At 38.9% G+C, this 20,471-nt stretch overlaps 1 protein-coding gene across 11 annotated transcripts in view; it reads left to right on the top strand.

Moving 5' to 3' along the window:
* GRIP1 (glutamate receptor interacting protein 1) overlaps positions 1-20,471 on the top strand; it is a gene marked incomplete at both ends in the record, with an annotated part of 692,303 nt that overhangs the window by 467,544 nt on the left and 204,288 nt on the right. For 9 of the 11 annotated variants that reach the window (XM_082849396.1, XM_082849394.1, XM_082849390.1 and 6 more), the window contains one exon: positions 16,389-16,469. The exons of the other annotated variants lie outside the window; for them this stretch is intronic. In XM_082849396.1, coding sequence (XP_082705522.1) covers positions 16,389-16,469 — 81 coding nt within the window. The remainder of the gene's footprint in view (positions 1-16,388; positions 16,470-20,471) is intronic. 11 annotated transcript variants of the gene reach the window in all.

Here is a 20,471-nt window from a genome sequence, read left to right as displayed (position 1 = left end):
TAGCTATTTAGTCTTAGATTTTTAACTTCCCCGAGATTCCGTTTTCTCACCTGTAAAAACGGGGATAGTAATATTTGTGACTGTAGAAGTAACTTCCTGCTCAAAGGCGTTCATACCTTACAGATAAGCAGGTTGATGTTTACAAGGCGGTTCGGTAAGTGCTGTCATGGGAACATGTGTTTGTTGCTGTGGGGTCCCTGTTAACTCTGGTCTGTCACTCAGCTTCCTCGCCCACAAGATAAAGGGATGCGGCCACCACCTCTTGAACTCAGCCAATCCTGGTGCTTTATTTACACTATTTTATTCAATCCTCACAGCAATTCTATGCGGTAGGTACTATTTCCATTTTATAGGTGACGAAACTGAAGCTCAGGGAGAAGAAGGGACTCGTCCAAGGTCACACAGCTAATAAATGGCAGTGCAGTATGAACTATGAAAATTGCATTACAGTAAAAACTAGTGTATTAAAAATGGGTTGGGCTTTCCTGGTGGTGCAGTGGTTGGGAGTCTGCCTGCCGATGCAGGGGACACGGGTTCGTGCCCCGGTCCGGGAGGATCCCACGTGCCGCGGGGCGGCTGGGCCCGTGAGCCATGGCCGCTGATCCTGTGTGTCCGGAGCCTGTGCTTCGCAGCGGGAGAGGCCCGCATACCGCAAAAAAAAAAAAAAAAAAATGGGTTTGTGTTTTCCATACAAAAGTTATCTCTGTTCTAAGACCCTGGTAAGGTTTTGTCTGTATAATCACTGCCTCTCACTGTAACACCAGAGAGTCTCCAAAGTACGGCTTTAAATAATGAAAATCACAGACTTCCAGCCTTCTGACAGCCGTAATAAATCCTGCTTTAATCAAGCATTAAAAACATGTCATCTGTTTGATAAGCAGTCATTCTGCTATTGCTTGACCTAGCAATGAATTAATGAAGCAAAATATGTGACAACTCAAGGCATATGTATGAAATATGTTATTCCCAAGGCATCCAAACGTGATTCTCACACCCAATCCTGGGTGCAAAAAGGTGTTGGTTCTAAAATAGTATATAACAACACCAGCTCACACTTAGAAATTGAGCTTAAATGTGGGAATTTTCGAAACTGAAAGGAGTTAAGAGATAGGTCCTGAAATGAGCCAAGGCCAAAAGAGATGACAATATTGGAAAGAATGGCTGATGAGTGCTCATCACCTGGTTTCCAAAAGCTCTCTGTGAAATTCTAAAGTTCAGCAAAGAGTCTGCCCCTGTCTGCCCAGTAACCCTGCTGCACAGAGCCTCGCCTGAGTCTGAGAACAGAGATTGCAGCCTCCCTACACTGGAGCCTGGCTATTTGTAGGGGTGGCTGGGAGAGCCAGAGGGAGAGGAAAGACAGCTTCAATGATCTTTGCTAACCGCACAAGTCATTTCACCACTTTCTTCGTTGCATTGCTCCATGTCACCTGGTCTAAGATTTATTTTACCCCTCTAGCTGCGTGAACACTAACGAAAAGTTTGACATACTGTAAGCAGCAGGCTTTGAACCTGTTGTCTGGAATACGAAAGGAGAAAAGAGAGCGTCCCACTATTTATTCATTTTAAGATGATAATCCACTTGTAGGAACCAGTTCATAAATGCTCTCTCGGGGACAATAGTGGGCATAGAGGAGGAGTTGAGAGATAAATTCAGCCAGATTTCATCTCCTAAAATGCTTGGAGCGTCTTGGCTAAAAGACATTCTTCCAAGTGATTTGTTTATGTGCTGGAAAAAAAAAAAACTTGAATCTTAGAAAATAAACCAAGAACTCATGATGAGGAAGTGAGATGTGAAAACTTGGAGAAACGATATGTTCTTTTCTCAGCTGAAATTTCAGGGAATCTTCAAATGCAGCCTCAAGTCCCTATTCTGTATCAGTGATAGATAGTCACCCAGAATACATCCAGTAGTGACTACTATATGCAAATGTGCCTTTCTTCTCACACACACACACACACACACACACACACACACACACTATAATAAAGGATGTCAATCAAATTTGGGCACGTAGTATATCATAGTGGTAAAGAGCATGTAAGCTAAAGCTTTATTTCTACACTTTGCTTCCTGGGAACATTTAGGCACCTTATTTCATCTCTATAAGCCTCTGTATCGTCAAATTTTCAGAAGTGTTATTGTACCTGCAACCTGTGCAATTACATCATCCTAAGTATTGATAATGTATGTGAAGTACTAAGCACAGTGCTAGGCACGTATGTACACCCACACTGCTCTCAGCAGCAATATAGTAGTAATGCCATTTAGAATTCACCGTGGAATCTATTTAGCATAAGCAATGGCCAATTCTTCCTGAAAACCAGGACTCCTTTTGTAAAATGAAGTTATCATTTTTTACAATTTTAAATATTATTGAGTTGTTGAGAAGAAAAAAGATTATACATATAGAGGATTTGCACTCGGGCTGACACACAGTGAGAGCTCACTGTTAGCTATCATTGTGCATAGGAGTATTAGTACTACTGGCATAAAAAAATCTTCTAGTTGACTCAAGTATGCTTTTTTTTTTCCCATGTAACTTATATCCCTTACATACAACCCAGGGCTTCAACCTGAGGTTTACTTTTCCTTCTATCTACTTTGCGTTCTGATAACTTCTGGCTTAATCCATTTTCTCCATTACCACTAAGTCTCATCTCTTGTTTCAGTGTTTTGATTAGTAATGAAAATAGACTCTCAGCGTTGCTTTTCCTCAGCATATTGGAAACATTCTTTGGGGTATTTTTTCTAAGACCACTGCACACTTCAGCCATGAAGGAAGGAGTTGGGGGTCACAGAGTGGGTTTGGGCACATATATGGCCCTTGTTCTGCAGTCAGATCAATGACCCTGGGGAGAAGAGTCTGTGCTCCGAGCTCCAAAATGTTGCTCAAGATTATAAATGTACACTATTCATTTTGCCTTTTCTATTACGCCAGGGTGCTAGATATAGAGACCGATTTTCAGCTTGTATTTTGGAAACTGAGTCTGGACAATATTTATTTTTTCCAGTTTCATTAGGAATTTGTCAGCAGTAGGGACTACCTGATCATTTATTTGTATAAAGTAAATTTTTCAGCAGTTGACATTTGTTTCCGTTTACACGACACTTGGTTAACAGGAAAAAGAAAGAAAGAAAAAATATTGAGCCACTGAACCAGGTTGGAAAGTTACCTTAGTTATAAGATTTCATCATGTCACTGATTGTCAGAGCAACAGGTGAGGGTTTAAAGGCTATTTTCATGGTAATCAAACCTAGACAAGAATGCTCCTCTCCACAGCTCAATGCGAATCATTCTTTTCTTCTAATGACACCCAGCATTGATTCACACACTGGCACAAGATTCAGACCTCTTAAAATAAAGTCATCCTGATTGCATTTTGTTTCCTCTCATTTTCCCATCAATCTTGACCCCATTCTAGAAACTACCATACTGAAATTTTCTAAATGTAGAAATCTTTGCAGTAATATCATTAAAAGAAGAGTTCTTGGAGAGCCCTGATTTTATAGAAGGCTCCATCTTTCTCTCTACAGTTTACATTAGAAATGCCAAAAAGTTCCCAGACAAGGAGCAAAAAAAAAGTGATTTAAGTAATCAAGAGATATGATCATATAAATGATCAAGTTTTGAAGCTGTGACGGTTGTTATTGGAATGTTTAAAAAAAAACCACTCTCAATCTTATTTTTTTAATTTTATTTATTATTTTTTCACTCTCAGTCTTTTTAATGAAAATATTTTTAACATTTTTCATTAGTTATCTCAAGAAAATCTATGTACTGTTTTAATTATTTTCCACAAAATTTCCTTCAGTCTAAGTTGTGATCAATATGTATTCAAGTAACTTAATTTTCTATTATTCATTGGTCAAAAAATTGGGGGGAACCCTAATTTCTCCAAATGTCTTATTTATTTCTATTGATCCTACCACACAGGTCTAGTTGCTATTACATAAAATCATTGATTCATGTGACCGTCCAAGAATACTCAGATATGGTATAACCTGTTTATGCCCACATGAATACTTTCTCCTGAAGAATGGTACACTTTTAAAATAAGAATTAACAGGTGTGGTTTTAAACAGTCAATACTCACTATGCTGAAGTAATTCATATTTTTTATCAGATTATTATTCTAATGCTTAGAACTTATTGAACCTAGGCATATTTCACAGTGTTGAGGTACAGAGAATGCCAGCTGGCATAATCTGATGGTCAAACCAAAGGTTTACAGCAGATAGGCCTCCCTACATATAGAAAATGTAGAAGCTGTACTGAAAATAAGATTTTAAAGTTTTTAATTGGGGTCTGATATGGTAATGAAAGTGAGTTTTATGGCACAGAGTCCATCCCTCTAGAAATTTTTGGTGATGAGGCCTATGACTCTTGTTCATCTGTCCTCGCTGGAAACAATACTAGGAAGAAGCAGCGGAGTTAGCATTTGTGATTCAGACACACAAGCAATAGGAATGCCAGAGGCAGAAAATGTGCAATTTCATGCTCATTAATTTCAGAGAGGATTTACAAATTAACCTGGCTCGAGATATTACTCTTCCAAAAGGCCTGCAGGCATCATGGAGCAGTACAGTTACCACAGACCACGGCCACAAGGTCGACCAGATGCTTGGGGGCCACAGTGGTCCTATTTATTCCCACGTGAAGATTATAGGTCAAGTTCTGTGCTGGAGACCTTCCTTGCACATGCAAGGAAGCGACTTTGTGTCTGAAACAAAAGAGATAGTACCATGAGGATGCTTCCCCCATGTCCCTTCTACGAGGTAGGACGTAAGTTTTCATTTTCAGTTGTTCTTTACTAGCTAGGTGGTAGTAACTCAATGCTATTTTCTCTCTCCACTTTAAAGTGTAAGTTGACTAATAGATTATTAATACAGTCAATCAAGTGCTGTAGGTAATCTGACCTTAGACGTATCCAGGTACCCCCATAAATCAGCCATGTTAGGACTGTTAAAGGGTCTAAAGTGGATCAAGAGAAGATGAAATTTACTCAAAACCATACATTGCAACAGTTTCATTTCCATTTGAGGAATTCATTCCATAAGCAATTTGATAATTCTAGTATTTGAGGTCTGGGGATAGTATTGAAGCCATTCTGCCAGCTTCTTCATGGGCTGCCACTGACACAATCAGGTGACAAGCAGGACAGGTGGATCCTCACTAGTTTTGCCTTTGCTGTTGGTCAAATCAATTAGAGCAGGTCTTTCTTCACTGTGTGTGCAGATCACCTGGAGATTTTGTTAAGTGTAGGCTCTGATTGCATAGGTCTGGAGTGGGGCCTGAGATTCGCCATTTCTGACAAGCTCCTAGGTGGTGCCCGTGCTGCTCATCTGTGGACCTCATTTTGAGTAGCAAGGCATAAGATAATGGAGCAGCGAGGGAGAAAGATGGTCTTACAGGACAGGCCAGCAGCAATATGGGCTGTATGGTTGGCATTCTTTTTAGCTGTAATATTTAATCCCTGAAATGGTGATGTGATTGCAATTAATGTAATTTTACAGGACATTCTATCATTGCGAATAAACCACTGTACATTTGGGGATTTTTTAATCTGTAAACATTTTTTTAAATTGTTATTTTATATTGGAGTGTAGTTGATTTACAGTGTTGTTAGTTTCAGGTGTACAGGAGAGTGATTCAGTTATACATATACATATATCCATTCTTTTTCAGATTCCTTTCCCATATAGGTTATTATAGAGTACTGAGTAGCGTTCCCTGTGCTATACAGTAGGTCCTTGTTGATTATCTATTGTATATATAGTAGTGTGTATATGTTAATCCCAAACTGCTAATTTATTCCTCCCCCCTACCTTTCCCCTTTGGTAACCATAAGTTTGTTTGCTAAGTCTGTGAGTCTGTTTCTGTATTGTGAATAAGTTCATTTGTATTATTTTTTCAGATTCCACATAAGTCATATCATATGATATTTATCTTTCTCTGACTTACTTCACTTAGTATGATAATCTCTAGGTCCATCCATGCTGCTGAAAATGGCATTATTTCATTCATTTTTATGGCTGAGTAGTTTTCCTGTGTGTGTGTGTGTGTGTGTGTGTGTGTGTGTGTACTATATCTTCTTTATTTTATAAGATGGTCTTATAAGACAGGCCTGCAGCAATATGGTCTGTATGGTTGGCATTCTTTTTACTTTTTTTTCTTTTGTTTTCCTTTTCTTTTTTTTTTTGAATTTTTGAATTTTATTTTATTTATTTTTTTATACAGCAGGTTCTTATTAGTTATCCATTTTATACATATTAGTGTACATATGTCAATCCCAATCTCCCAATTCATCCCAACACCACCACCCCTGCCGTTTTCCCCCCTTGGTGTCCATACGTTTGCTCTCTACATCTGTGTCTCAATTTCTGCCCTGCAAACCAGTTCACCTGTACCATTTTTCTAGGTTCCACATATATGCATTAATATACGATATTTCTTTTTCTCTTTCTGACTTACTTCACTCTGTATGACAGTCTCTACATTCATCCATGTCTTTACAAATGACCCAATTTCATTCCTTTTTGTACCTGAGTAATATTCCATTGTATATATGTGCCACATCTTCTTTAACCATTCGTCTGTCGATGGGCATTTAGGTTGCTTCCATGACCTGGCTATTGTAAATAGCGCTGCAATGAACATTGGGGTGCATGTGTCTTTTTGAATTATGGTTTTCTCTGGGTATATGCCCAGTAGTGGGATTGCTGGTTTGGTGGTGCTGAATTCTCTTAACTTTTGCTTGTCTGTAAAGCTTTTGATTTCTCCGTCGATTGTGAATGAGATCCTTGCTGCATAGAGTAATCTTGGTTGTAGGTTCTTTCCTTTCATCACTTTAAGTATGTCATGCCTCTGGCTTGTAGAGTTTCTGCTGAGAAATCAGCTGTTAACCTTATGGGAGTTCCCTTGTATTTTATTTGTTGTTTTTCCCTTGCTGCTTTCAGTAATTTTTCTTTGTCTTTAATTTTTGCCAATTTGACTGCTACGTGTCTCAGCGTGTTTCTCCTTGGGTTTATCCTGTATGGGACTCTCTGCGCTTCCTGGACTTGGGTGACTATTTCCTTTCCCATGTTAGGGAAGTTTTCCACTGTGATCCCTTCAAATATTTTCTCGGGTCCTTTCTCTCTCTCTTCGCCTTCTGGAACCCCTATAATGCAAATGTTTGTGTGATTAATGTTGTCCCAGAGGTCTCTTAGGCTGTCTTCATTGCTTTTCATTCTTTTTCCTTTATTCTGTTCTGCAGCAGTGAATTCCACCATTCTGTCTTCCAGGTCAGTTATTCATTCTTCTGCCTCAGTTATTCTGCTATTGATTCCTTCTAGTGTATTTTTCATTTCAGTTTTTGTATTGTTCATCTCTGTTTGTTTATTCTTTAATTCTTCTAGGTCTTTGTTAGCTCTTCTAGGTCTTCTAGGTCTTCTAGGTCTTGCATCTTCTCAATCTTTGCGTCCATTCTTTTTCCGAGGTCCTGGATCATCTTCACTCTCATTATTCTGAATTCTTTTTCTGGAAGGTTGCCTATCTCCACTTCATGTAGTTGTTTTTCTGGGGTTTTATCTTGTTCCTTCATCTGGTACATAGCCCTCTGCCTTTTCATCTTGTCTGTCTTTCTGTGAATGTGGTTTTCATTCCACAGGCTGCTGGATTGTAGTTCTTCTTGCTTCTGCTGTCTGCCCTCTGGTAGATGAGGCTACCTTAGAGGCTTGTGCAAGTTTCCTGATGGGACAGACTGGTGGTGGGTAGAAATGGCTGTTGCTCTGGTGGGCAGAGCTCAGTAAAACTTTAATCCACTTGTCTGCTGATGGGTGGGGCTGGGTTCCCTCTCTGTTGGTTGTTTGGCCTGAGGCAACCCAACACTGGAGCCTACCCCGGCTCTTTGTTGGGGCTAATGAGGGACTCTGGGAGGGCTCATACCAAGGAGTACTTCCCAGAACTTCTGCTGCCAGTGTCCTTGTCCTCACGGTGAGACACAGCCACCCCCCGCCTCTGCAGGAGACCCTCCAACACTAGCAGCTTGGCCTGGTTCAGTCTTCTATGGGGTCACTGGTCCTTCCCCTGGGTCCCAATGTGCGCACTACTTTTGTGTGCCCCTCAAGAGTGGAGTCTCTGTTTCCCCAGTCCTGTTGAAGTCCTGCAATCAAATCTCGCTAGCCTTCAAAGTCTGATTCTCTAGGAATTCCTCCTCCCCTTGCAGGACCCCCAGGTTGGGAAGCCTGATGTGGGGCTCAGAACCTTCACTCCAGTGGGTGGACTTCTGTGGTATAAGTGTTCTCCACTTTGTGTTCACCCACCCAGCGGTTATGGGATTTGATTTTATTGTGATTGCGCCCCTCCTGCCGTCTCATGTGGCTTCTCCTTTGTCTTTGTATATCTTTTTTGGTGAGTTCCAGTGTCTTCCTCTCCATGATTGTTCAGCTGTTTTCCTCGGTTAGCATTCATTTCAGCTGTAATATTTAATCCCTGAAATGGTGATGTGATTGTGATTAATATAATTTTAGAGGACATTCTGTCAGTGTGAAGAAACCACCATACATTCGATTTTAAAATGAAGTTTTGCTCTGTTTGGATGTTTTTTAGTGTTCAGAATCAAAAGACCTGGTCCCCTTTAAGAATATAGAGCACATCACTGTCAGAATGAGAAAACTGTAAGGAAACCTGCAGAGTAAAGGATAGGCAATGATGCCATGCAGATGCAAAACAAATAACAAAAGAGAGGAGAGAAGTAGCTTGGAGTAGGGGGAATCATCTCTTCATAGGAAAGGGACTGTAATGGAGCAGCTCACTGCCTCTGCCTCCTGCCTTCAAGCTCAGATCTTTCTTGCTCCCTTCTGATTTAAAACCTAGTTGTGTGGCCCACTTTACCCCAGTAGGGAAGGAGATGAAATTAATTTATTCTCAAAAACTCGTGCCAAAGCAATAGAGCTAAAGTCTATGTAGCACCCAGAAGCCTCTGACTCTAGGAGAGATTAAGGGTGTACTTTTCATTTGCCCTAGAGAAACAGGGTCATTTTAATCAGGAATTAAGAACTGTTTTGGATTGCAGAGGAATATTTGGCCATATCATTGAGTTTGCATTTCTTTAAATTATGCTGGGCCTTGTGCTTGTAGTTATACCTTGTCTTAATAAGTAGAGAAAGACAGAATTAAGATCTATGATCAAAACCACGTGACAGCTAGCCTTCAGGAAATCTTGCTTAAATTTTAGAGTATGCCCATCAAACCAGCAAGGCAGCAAACTGAACTGGAGGTCTAATGTCAGAACGAGAGAAACATATTATCTCTGGCTGCTTTTTTGCTCCATTGTCAATCTCTGTCACTACTACAAAACTGACAGTGGAGCAAACAAGCAGGCAGAGATAATATGCAAATTAATAGCTGTAGCTCTGTGCATATGTACTCCTGTTTTCTAACAAGGACCAGTTGCATTGTCTTAGGGCCGTGGTTTGTGTCAGCTGTTTTCAAGAGTCAAAATGCTCCTTTGTGTCCCAATTTCTGAGTTTTATATCATTAGTATATATTGAATTTATCAAATGCTTTTTTCTGAATTGTCTGTGATAATAGTTCTCTTTATCTCCTTTGTTCTGGGAATTTTCTGAATTGCAGCAACTGATTTTCAAATGTTAACAAGAATTTGAAAAAGAATAGATATATGTATAACTGAATCACTTTGCTGTACACATGAAACTATCACAACATTGTTAACTATACTTTAATATAAAATAAAAAGTTTATAAAAATAAAAAAATAAATTCTCACTATGGCTTTTGTAAATTTATTAAAAATAAAATGTATGCCTGGAGTATAACCCAATTGAATGTGATGAATTATTTGTCTTTTTAAAAAAATTTTTAAAGATTTAGTTTTTTAAATATATTGTCAGTTTTTCTTATTTTTTGTTCTGTTTTAGATGCACTGTGCTGTAATTTTTCTTCCTTGTAATATTTTTGTCTTACTTTTCTACCAAGACCATGTTGCTCAAACTTACCAAAAAAAAAAAAAAGAGAGAGAGAGAGAGAAACAGTCAATCTGTAGTATGTTCCTGCTGGGCTGGGATAAAATGTTCACAAGACCCAAGTACTGGAAAGATTATGGTCCCACACCACACAAAACTTCCAGGCTAGCTGAAAATGAACATTGCCTGTTTCTTGATTTTTCTGATTGCAAAATTCTGCATTAATTCATCACAGTGGAGCTACCTTTCTCCTACGGGGTCCCACCTCCACCAGTACCCTGAGCCTATGCTCATTTTGCCCCTCAGCTAATGAACCACATGCTCCAGTCTCAAACCTATGACGTAATAAGGATTCCCATCACCATTCATTAATGGTGAATATAAAATTGGATATAATATGAGTCTTATTATCTTATATCCACTTTCTTAGTTTGCACATAGTAGGCACTAAAATTTGTGGAATGTAATTGAATTCTAGGGACCGATTATTTCCTTCACAATGGATTTCATTTTGTTCATTCACGAGAAACAGTTTTCTTCTGCGTTCGTAACGATGTGCATGAACTTTGTGGCATGAGCTGGCTGTCTCCCTCCCTGCTGCTAGGAAATGGTCATAATGTTTAATTGCACAAAATGCCTTTTTTTCCCTAATCAAGAAGTTGAGGGATTTTCTGGCTTAGCAGGCGCCTCAATTGTGCAAAATTAGTTACTAGGAATTGTTTAGCATAGGCTGATTAGTCTCAGGCAAAGGAAATTAATTTTTTTTTTTTCAATAAAGCCCTGGGCTTCCCTGGTGGCGCAGTAGTTGAGAGTCCGCCTGCTGATGCAGGGCACACGGGTTCGTGCCCCGGTCCGGGAGGATCCCACATGCCACGGAGCGGCTGGGCCCGTGAGTCATGGCCGCTGAACCTGCGCGTCTGGAGCCTGTGCTCCGCAACAGGAGAGGCCGCAACAGTGAGAGGCCCGCGTACCACAAAAAAAATAAAAATAAAATAAAAAATAAAGCCCTGAAAACAGCTAGAGATTCTTGAAACCATAGTCATATCCGGTTTCTCTGGGAAGCCCAGACTCTGGGAATGGGAGAAGTAGAAGGTGGAGACAAGGTCCCGCCTGATTACACATGGATGCTATTTGATGCCAGGCAACCATTCAAGGTTACGAGAACATGAGGAGACGTGAGTCCATTCCTCAAGATGGGTTTCTCCCAACTGCAGCATGGGCTTTGGTTGTGATGCAGAATGAAACCTTGCTTCTTAGGTGCCTGCCATTTGCTTTCCAAGTTTGTAAATACCAGCTTCACTCGGAACATGTAATCAAAACAAATGATCTGTGTTTGCCGCTCCTGTGTTTAGCACATAAGGAGAGTGGCCAAATTAGGGAAAATAAGAGGGATAGATGGGTCTCTGCCATTGTTCCACTTCTGTTTTAAGTACATGCTTGACTAAGCCCTTTCTGTGTCTCTGTCACAGTGTCGATTCTCCATTTAATGGAGGGCATTTTCCCTAGCCTTATGGGATGTCACCGTAAAGGGGACCCGTGCTCTTTCTTGTTATGACCAACGGCAATGGGCGGCCATCATATGTGACAGTGATTATCTAGCTGCTAAGATGTCATGTTAAAAGGCTGACAGTTCTGATACCCTGATGTGCCCTTGATGATTACTTGCAGCATTCACTTCAGTGAGCAGTGACTCACTAGCTCAATGCCTCCTTTGCCCCTATAGTGACTTTCCATAAGGATCCCTTGTTAACATGATCCACCATCAAAGTCAAGGTTGGGGATCTGGTATGAAAATCAGAATTCTTTTGTTTAAAGGCATTATGTTAAAGGTTGTTCGATAAACCTTTCTGTAGTCTGAACGAAAATTGAAGGAAATATATTTTAATATTATTTTTATAAAGAGTCACAGGTTTTGAACATACAATAGGGCAATACTTAATAGCTGTTAGGTGGTGATGTGGCTTTAAAAGCAATAGGGTGTAAACCTAGAAAATGAAATCAGAAGGAGGAGGCAGGATAGCTCATAACTAATGTTTGACTTTCTTCAGTTTGCTTATTTACAATAAATGCTCTAGTTTGAAAAGTTAAATGCAGTGTAATCATCTATCAGCAAATATTTAATGAATGCTTACTATGAGTCAGGCACTGTTCTAGAGATATTATCTATAGATTGATTCCTTCCTTTGCTATTTGAGCTATTTTTTAATTCACTTACATAATTAGGTGGAACTGGAAAGTCTATTTAGTGTCTTCCTGATAAATCAAAGAAGTAATAGATCTTATAATTCACTGAAACTTTTGAGGCCTTTACTGAGGAACAGTGAACTGTATTGGCATTTATTTTATTTTTTTAATTGAAGTATAGTTGATTTACAATGTGCTAATTTCTGCTGTACAGCAAAGTGACTCAGTTATACACATATATACATTCTTATTTTATATTCTTTTCCACTATGGTTTATCCCAGGAGATTTGGATATAGCTCCTGGTGCTATACATTAGGACCTTGTTTATCCATTCTAAATGTAATAGTTTGCATCTACTAACCCCCAAATTCCCAGTCCATCCCTCTCCCTCCCCCCACCCCCGGCAACCACAAGTCTGTTCTCTATGTCTGTGAGTCTGTTTCTGTTTTGTAGATAGATTCATTTGTGCCATATTTTAGATTCCACGTATAAGTGATATCATATGATATTTGTCTTTCTCTCTCTGGCTTCACTCAGTATGACAATCTCTAGGTCCATCCATGTTGCTGCAAATGGCATTATTTCATTCTTTTTTATGGCTGAGTAATATTCCATTGTATATACGTGCCACATCTTCTTTATCCATTCCTCCATCGATGGACGTTTAGGTTGCTTCCATATCCTGGCTATTGTAAATAGTGCTGCATTGAACATTGGGATACATGTATCTTTTCAAATTATGGTTTTCTCCAGATATATTCCCAGGAGTGGGATTGCTGGATCACATGGTAGCTCTGTTTTTAGTTTTTTTTAAGGAACCTCCATACTGTTCTCCATAGTGGCTATACCAACAGTGTAGGAGGGGTCCCTTCTCTCCACACCTTCTCCACCATTTGTTATCTGTAGACTTTTTAATGATGGCCATTCTGACCGGTGTGAAGTGGTAACCTCATTGTACTTCTGATTTGCATTTCTCTAATAATTAGTGATGTGGAGCATCTTTTCATGTGTATTGGCATTTATTTAAAATTTTTGTCTTCAAATAAGTGACCTTAAAGGTATAAATTGGTTCTGCAGTACAATTTAAATTTACTTATTTTAGGCAAATAAGTATATGGAAGAGAGGGAAGTGAGATTTATCTATACACACAAAAGGAACTGGCTAAGATTGCTCATTTTTGTAGACTTCTCCAAAGTAATTGACTTACATGATGCCAGGTGTCTGCTGGAGTGGTGTGTCCAGTGTGGCCTGTGTGATGCCGAAATGTGTGATACCTGATAACCTATCAAATCTTGTTGTCTATCCAAGAGGAAATAACATAAGGAGGACAGAGCACAGAAATAGGAATAAAAGAAATTCAGTCTAGACTCATTCTAGATGCAGGTCCTTCTATAAATTTTCATCTCTGGGCCTCAAGTCCTGACTCTAAAATGAAAGAGTGGTTTAGAGCATCCCTTATAATCATGAGATTCTAGTGATATATCTACAAATGGCCATTAAAGGACTTAAGAGAAAACTACCATGGAAGACTCCACAGCTCTCCATGACTGTCTGCTCCCCAGACATTCTTGACCTTGAATATCCTATTACGGAGCCATCAGCCACTGATTCATTCAATGTCTTCCCTCTGTTTCTATCTTCAAAGTTTGAATCAAGAATTGACTTAGCGTAAATCACATCAAGAGAATTGATGCGTATTCTCTGATGGGTAGGTTTTTACAAAAGGCCTACGATGCCTCCTGGAGGTTTAAATTAAAGATATATTGTGAGGAAAAAGTTTCTTTAAATGCAAATGTTAAAAGGCGCCATGCTGCTCTGTTGCTATGCTCTCCTTAACTCATGATGAATGTTGCCGAGATTCTGCCTCACTTCCATTAAGAATTATTGCTTTCACCTTAACTTCGGTAAGCTATTCTCAGATAATATCAAACTTATTTCACTCTGGTCCTTTGACCAATGCAAATTTTGACTTCTAGGTAATTGTCTACTTCTGCCTGTGTTCAGCAAGGACACTCTTGATACTGAGAGTGAGGCTGGGCGCTGGGGAGTGGATAAGCAGAGGCTGGCCAGGTGGCCATCTATAATTCAGTTTCAACCTTTTAAGGATGTGTATAACTAGACTTCTCAGCTCTAAATCAAGGACGTTTTAAAATATAAATGAGAAAATAGTTTTACCAGGGTTGACCGCTTCTGTAATGCAAACTGGGTAAATTTCTAAAGACATGCCTCCTTAAAATAGAGCATCAAGTGCAAAACACCCCAGAGGCTCCTGGTTAAATCTCTTATTGCCCTTTAAGAAAATCCAACACTGAATTCAACCCAAGACTTTAATTGGCTGGACTCTAGACAAATTGAAAACTGAGGAAAGCCCTTAGGCTTCCAAGATGCTGTCCCCTGAAACTGGTCGTCGTGATTGGTATCTCCTGGCTCAGTGCTCTGTACTCATAAATACACAGTTTCAAAGTTTTAGATAATAAAAGGAAATACATTTTTAAACTGGTTTTATAAAGAATCCAGATTTTAACATATAGTAAGTTTGTTTTAATGGGTGCTATATAAAGCATATTGCCTGGTTATTAAATCAACACTGTGAGAAAAGAGTTCAAATACTCAGGTGGGCATGGTATAGCAAAATGAAGACTTTTGTAGTATAATGCTTGCGTTTTGTGTTGTGGTTTGTGATTCTACTCAAAATCACATTTGCAAAGAGAAGAGTCAGAGATCTAGGATACTGCTTCCTAAGCAAAAGTGACGCTGTTGAGTGTATTGGTATCTGAAAGTTGGTAGTTTATCTTTATGGTTGGAAGAATTTAAAGAATCGTGTGACAAATGGAATAGAAACATGAAACAGCATGACTGCCATTTTTTAATTGCAGCTTACAGCAGTGTTACTCTTTCATTTTTGTCATTGCTTACAAAGACCTTGTTAGTTTTATGAAGAAATCGTGAATCATTTCAACCAGAAGAACATCCTAAAGAGGAATCAAGTCCCTCAGTTTTGCAACACAGACTACTTAGTTGGGAGAATTATGTTCTCAGATGACTAAGTCTTGTTACTGAATTAAATCCTTGTTATATTTAATAGTTTGCCATGCACAATATAATGCTTTTTAATCCTTTAATGATTTCCTATCACAACAATGACAACAACAACCACAAACTAACCTGATAGTGTGGCCAGAAGTAACCTTTGGGTCATCCAGCTTGAGTAGATCTGCTAGGTCATTATTTTACATTATGTCTGCTCAGGCCAGATACATCCTATTCTTGAAAATGTTTAAGGTTGTCACTCAGACATCTCTTTTACTTTATACAAATGTCCCATGCAAACTAGAAAGAAGATATTTGCCATCCTAGATCATTATTCCTATATTCCAAGACAGACTAAATCCTTTCCTAGATTAAAAAAAAAATCACTTTACTTAGAATTTGATGGATCCATCACTTGTATGATTTTGTCACCTGGTGTTTTGCTCATTCAGCTTCTTGCCTGTCACAGGTATACTAGGCTTTGGTCCTTCTGTCTCTTCAGTTGCTCTTTTTCTGGTTCTGCAAGTTATTTCCATCTCTTTCTAAAAGAGGTCACATCAGCTCATTGCAATATATGTCTTCTTTCCCCAAACCGTCCTTCCTTCCCTGTTCTTAACCTAGCTTCTCTGGTCTTACTCTGAATGTCCCTGTCCCTTTATTTTCCACTGGATGCCAGTTCCTACTTCCAAGAGGAACCCACTAATTCTGTGTCTTTACTCCCTGCAATACTAATACTCTGTCATCTGCTTCTCTGAAATATAACATTTCATTTCCTTTGTTCTTCTACCTGTTTATTCTTAGTGCCCATTGAGCCGTTTTATTCCTTCTTTGTCTTCTGATTACTGATAGTCACTGATGCTTATTTATCAATGAATATAGGTGACAGGCGAATAATCTGTGTACCGGATTTACAAACTTCTTACCACTCTATGCCTTCATGTGCATTATAGCTTGATCCTGACAATCCTAAGAGGTGGATGAAAAAGTATATCCCTCTTTCATAGGAGAGGAAACTGATGTTCAGAGCATTTTAAATGACTTGACCTTGTCCTATGGCTAACCCAAGGTTAGGACCCAGGTCTACAGATTCTTTCTGTTGTATCATATCACCTCTCTCTGGCAGAAGGATTGCAGTCCATTGGAAAATCTTCACTACATTAGAAACTGGATGGAAATTAACCAAACCCTTCATTGTACCTTTGCAGATGAGAGTCCCTACACTAAATCCGCCAGCCAGACAAAACCGCCTGATGGAGCATTGGCTGTGAGGAGACAGAGCATCCCAGGTTAGACCAGACTGCTGGATTTTTCAGCTGTTTTCCTTTTGAACCCTGTTATTTGGTGATCCTAAATAGTTCCAACTTGGTAAAAAAAAAAAAAAAAATGCTATTTCATAGGGTGGAGACTGCATTCTGCACAACTTGTTCAAACAACGTTCATGAAAGCTAGACTCTGGAAAAGTTGCAAACTTGTGAAAATTCATCTTGTGTGCAAATCCTTTGTAAAATGACTTGAATCTATATCAGCTCTCACTCACTGACTTACTTTCACCTCTGATTTCAGGGTGTGATTCTCACAGCAGCATCTATCCCTTTACTGAGACAAACCGGGCATAACAAAGTGGTTCAGAATTGCTGTGGCAGATCATATATATGCTGAATAACAAATTGCTCTTTTCTTCTTGTCTCGTTGAACTTGGATTTACTTCCATCGAACAACTCTTGTAGAATTCTGGGACTTTTGTTTCCTTAGGAAGCTGTGATTAGGTTCCTTGTAGTACAATAAACGATACCTACTTTTTTCAACAAAAGATTTTTCAGAAATGTCTTAAAATGTCTTTATCCCAAACTTCCATATTTTGAAACTGAATTTGAGAATGACATAAACATTCTAAAATTAAAGGAGGAAGGAGATTCAAAATATTATTCAAACTTTATCTGAACTCGGTAATTTGTGGAAAACCTCTTATGGTAGCAGCTATACTTAAGAGAAGGATTAAAAGCATTAATACATTTAGAAATTTATCAAAATTAACGTCTTTCTATATTATATACAAGTAAATTGAGTACAGCTAAAGCTTAGTGACAGGATTCTAGAGTACAGTAGTTTAACAATCCAGGAGAAACAAAGCAGTGTTTCCAATGTTAAATTGAATGGTTTGGCAAATCTGTCAGTGAAAGGGGAATTTTCCATTTGCGTAAAGAGCAAGATGAGTCCAGTTTCTGCCCTGTTCGTGATTATTATTTATTTTTATAAGAACTACATGTGGTTATTTTTATTCTTATTCTGAAGGCTTAGACTCATAGTGAAAGTACCTGGCTTAGAAAGAGGCATGTTGTGAATGTTACCTATCCTTGTTTGTGTGCTCTGAAGATTCTAAAGTAACTTGCAATTTGTAATTAGATGGCATCACCCAGTGCCGAGATTTCTTCTATTCCATCCTGTAAAACGTCATTCTTAGTGCCGATCACGTTTAGAAAAACTACTGCAATCAGCTCTGTGCTGTGTTCTCTGCTTTCTCCTTGTCAGCGATAAGGAAGTACCCAAAGTTTGAAGCTCGAGAATGCCAGTTCTCCATCAATTCCTTCTTGGCCTCTCTAATTAGCTGGCGCTCAGTACTCTGCTGGGAAGAGTTGAAGAGACTTCCCACTGTCCTTACCACTTTATGTGGTACTAAAGAAAAGCACCGACTAGTCTCATGTTTTCCTTTCATGGGTTTTCTAGTGTTACATACTAAATTATAACACAGGTTTATGGGCCAGGCTTTTCCTTAAAGTCGATAAGTAGTTTTTAACATTACATATTAGGTACAGAGAAGTTGTTAATTATAATCCTTAGTTCATGACATACAGTGATTCTTCGTAATAGACTTTTTCCTTTTGTTCTTCCTCAAGCCAGTTTTTAAGTCACTGGAATAGGAACCTTTTTTGCAGTCTTCAGGGGTTATTTTCCTGGAGTTTGAATATGAACAAACACCCTTTTGTTCTCTCTTAGAAGGCAGCAGCCAGAAGGGTTGGGCATCCTCAAAATCTTCTTAATTATTTAGAACAGCCCAAGAGAAAAAAAGAGTTCACCAGCCAGAAGGCTAAGAAACCAAAGCGATTAATAACTGATGAGGACTTACTGTTATATCTTAAGAAATAACAGTAAATTAGGGAACTTCTTGGAAACTGCGTCCTGACTGAGTTCTGACACTTGGAGTACTGAACCTTTACTGTCTTACCTAAAAATTCCCATTAATTCTTGTTCTGGCAAAAAAAAAAGGGACTCTCCCCTGATCTTTGGCCAAATAGTTAAGTCAAAGGGAGATCTAAATCAGGCATCCAGAAATCTTAACCAGTCACCTACCATGGCAACCTTTATCCCTGTGAAGTCAGAGAGAGAGAGAGGGAAATGCGCAGAGACCTGGAAAATGCACACTCTTTATTATTTGCTGGAGCTTCGGCTGAAAAATCCCAAAGGGTCCTCCCGAGGAATGAAGGTGGACCCCGGGGAGCTAAAAGAGCAAAGTTTACAGCCTGTTTTTCTTTCTCCTGTGCTTACCTCCCAACCTCGCTTCCCTCAAAAGTATTATCACCACCCTGGTAGCAAGGAAAGATGTGTCTAAAGAAAAAAGGCACCAAGGAACTGAAAAAGGCGTAAAGGAACGCGTGGCTCCTCTACTGGCCCCTGGATCTTCTCAGTGCAAAGGCACTTCTCAGGGCAGATTTTGGTGCCCCAATTCCTGGGCAGTAAGCAAACACCCAGAAGCTGGAATTTTAAAGGAGCTATGGCTTTTCCTCACATCTCTCCCCACCGATCCAATGATGGTGATTGAATTTGATCGTTCATGTGAACACTTTCTCTGATGGAAGGGGGGGTGGTGTAAGGGAGGAAGAGTATAAGGTAGTGGAAGGCATTTTAAAGCTCTCTATACACCTTTTTGTGAAAGCGTAAGCTGTTCTTTGACACTAATTCTATAGAGACCTGATGCTTCCTGGAATAAATATTTGTACACATATACATAAATAAGGTTTCTTAACATGGGTTCCACTATTTCCATGGCATAACAAAGCGTAACTTTTAATAATTCTGACCCAGAGAAGTGACCCTGAATGTTAACAAAAATATAATTTGCTTTTCGTTCATATCAAAATCTACTACCACTGTCTAAACTCAAGATTGCTATAGCAGTTATTTTATAATCACAAGTCAAATATGTGTCCTTCATGAAATGACAATTCGAACTGTAAATCCTTTCGGCCCACTCCTGTCTCTTCTCAAAAAAGGGAATGGATTAAACATCTCTTAGGAGCCAAATGCATTTGATTTGGATAAAGGGGAAATGCATTTTTCTTGTTATTTGGAAACGTCATTTTAATCGTGTCTCTTATGGCATGATGTGTAAAAAAAAAGGTTTTTTAGTCTTTCATAAGGTTTTGTAAAATTTTTAATAACCATGCTAGTAAAGAAGAAATGACACGACTATCTATGACACTGAAGTTTAAATTTAAAGACTTAACATTCTGTATAAAACTATTAAGGAGGCATATTTCAGTCTCACTTCCGCTCATTTTTTGAGCTCATTTTTGATGAATTCCAAGTACAAAGCTATTTTGAACTAACAGATTCTACTACACATCTATGATTATTAAAAAGAATCTGTTGGTCTGATCTTCCTTTATTTGAGAGATTACTGGTGAATCAGAGTTTGACCACCTGAGGGTTTGTCCAGATTATTACAGGATATCTGTATGATTCTTGGATTAGCATATTTTACAATAATTTGTGGCTTTAGCCACTTAGAGATGAGGCATTTAATCATGTCTGTCTAATGTTCATGAACGGAAAAGACAGGATACTATACTAGACCTGAAGGCCTAGAGTTAGTGTATTATTTATTTGATTCACATACTTTTTCCAGGTAGGATAGCTTTCTTTGTTTATGCTAGTTTTGACAAAGAATTCTGGGCAATTCACCAAAGCAGGAAGATGTCAAGTGTTCACACCCATTGTCATTTCCAAACTTTGGTGCCCCAGGAAAATTATCTTAACTCTGTAGCCAAAATGAGCCCTCAGAAGTTTGTGTGGGAATTTTTTTTCCTCCCAGAATATGAGAAAAGACATTTATCAATTTGGTCATAATTAAATGAAGATGATATGTCTTTCTTGCTTCTCACATTTGAGTATTTGCAGAGGGTGTACAGATATGGAGCTGAGAGTCTGAAATGCCCATTAGCCCAAGATGTATACACTCACGCTGTTTAGAATACATTGAGGAAGCATTGACACCTACTGAAAAGTCAAAG

The sequence above is a fragment of the Leucopleurus acutus genome, assembly GCF_964270905.1.
Source record: "Leucopleurus acutus genome assembly, chromosome: 11".
Taxonomy (NCBI): Eukaryota; Metazoa; Chordata; class Mammalia; order Artiodactyla; family Delphinidae; genus Leucopleurus; species Leucopleurus acutus.
This window is presented reverse-complemented; position numbering and strand designations above follow the sequence as displayed.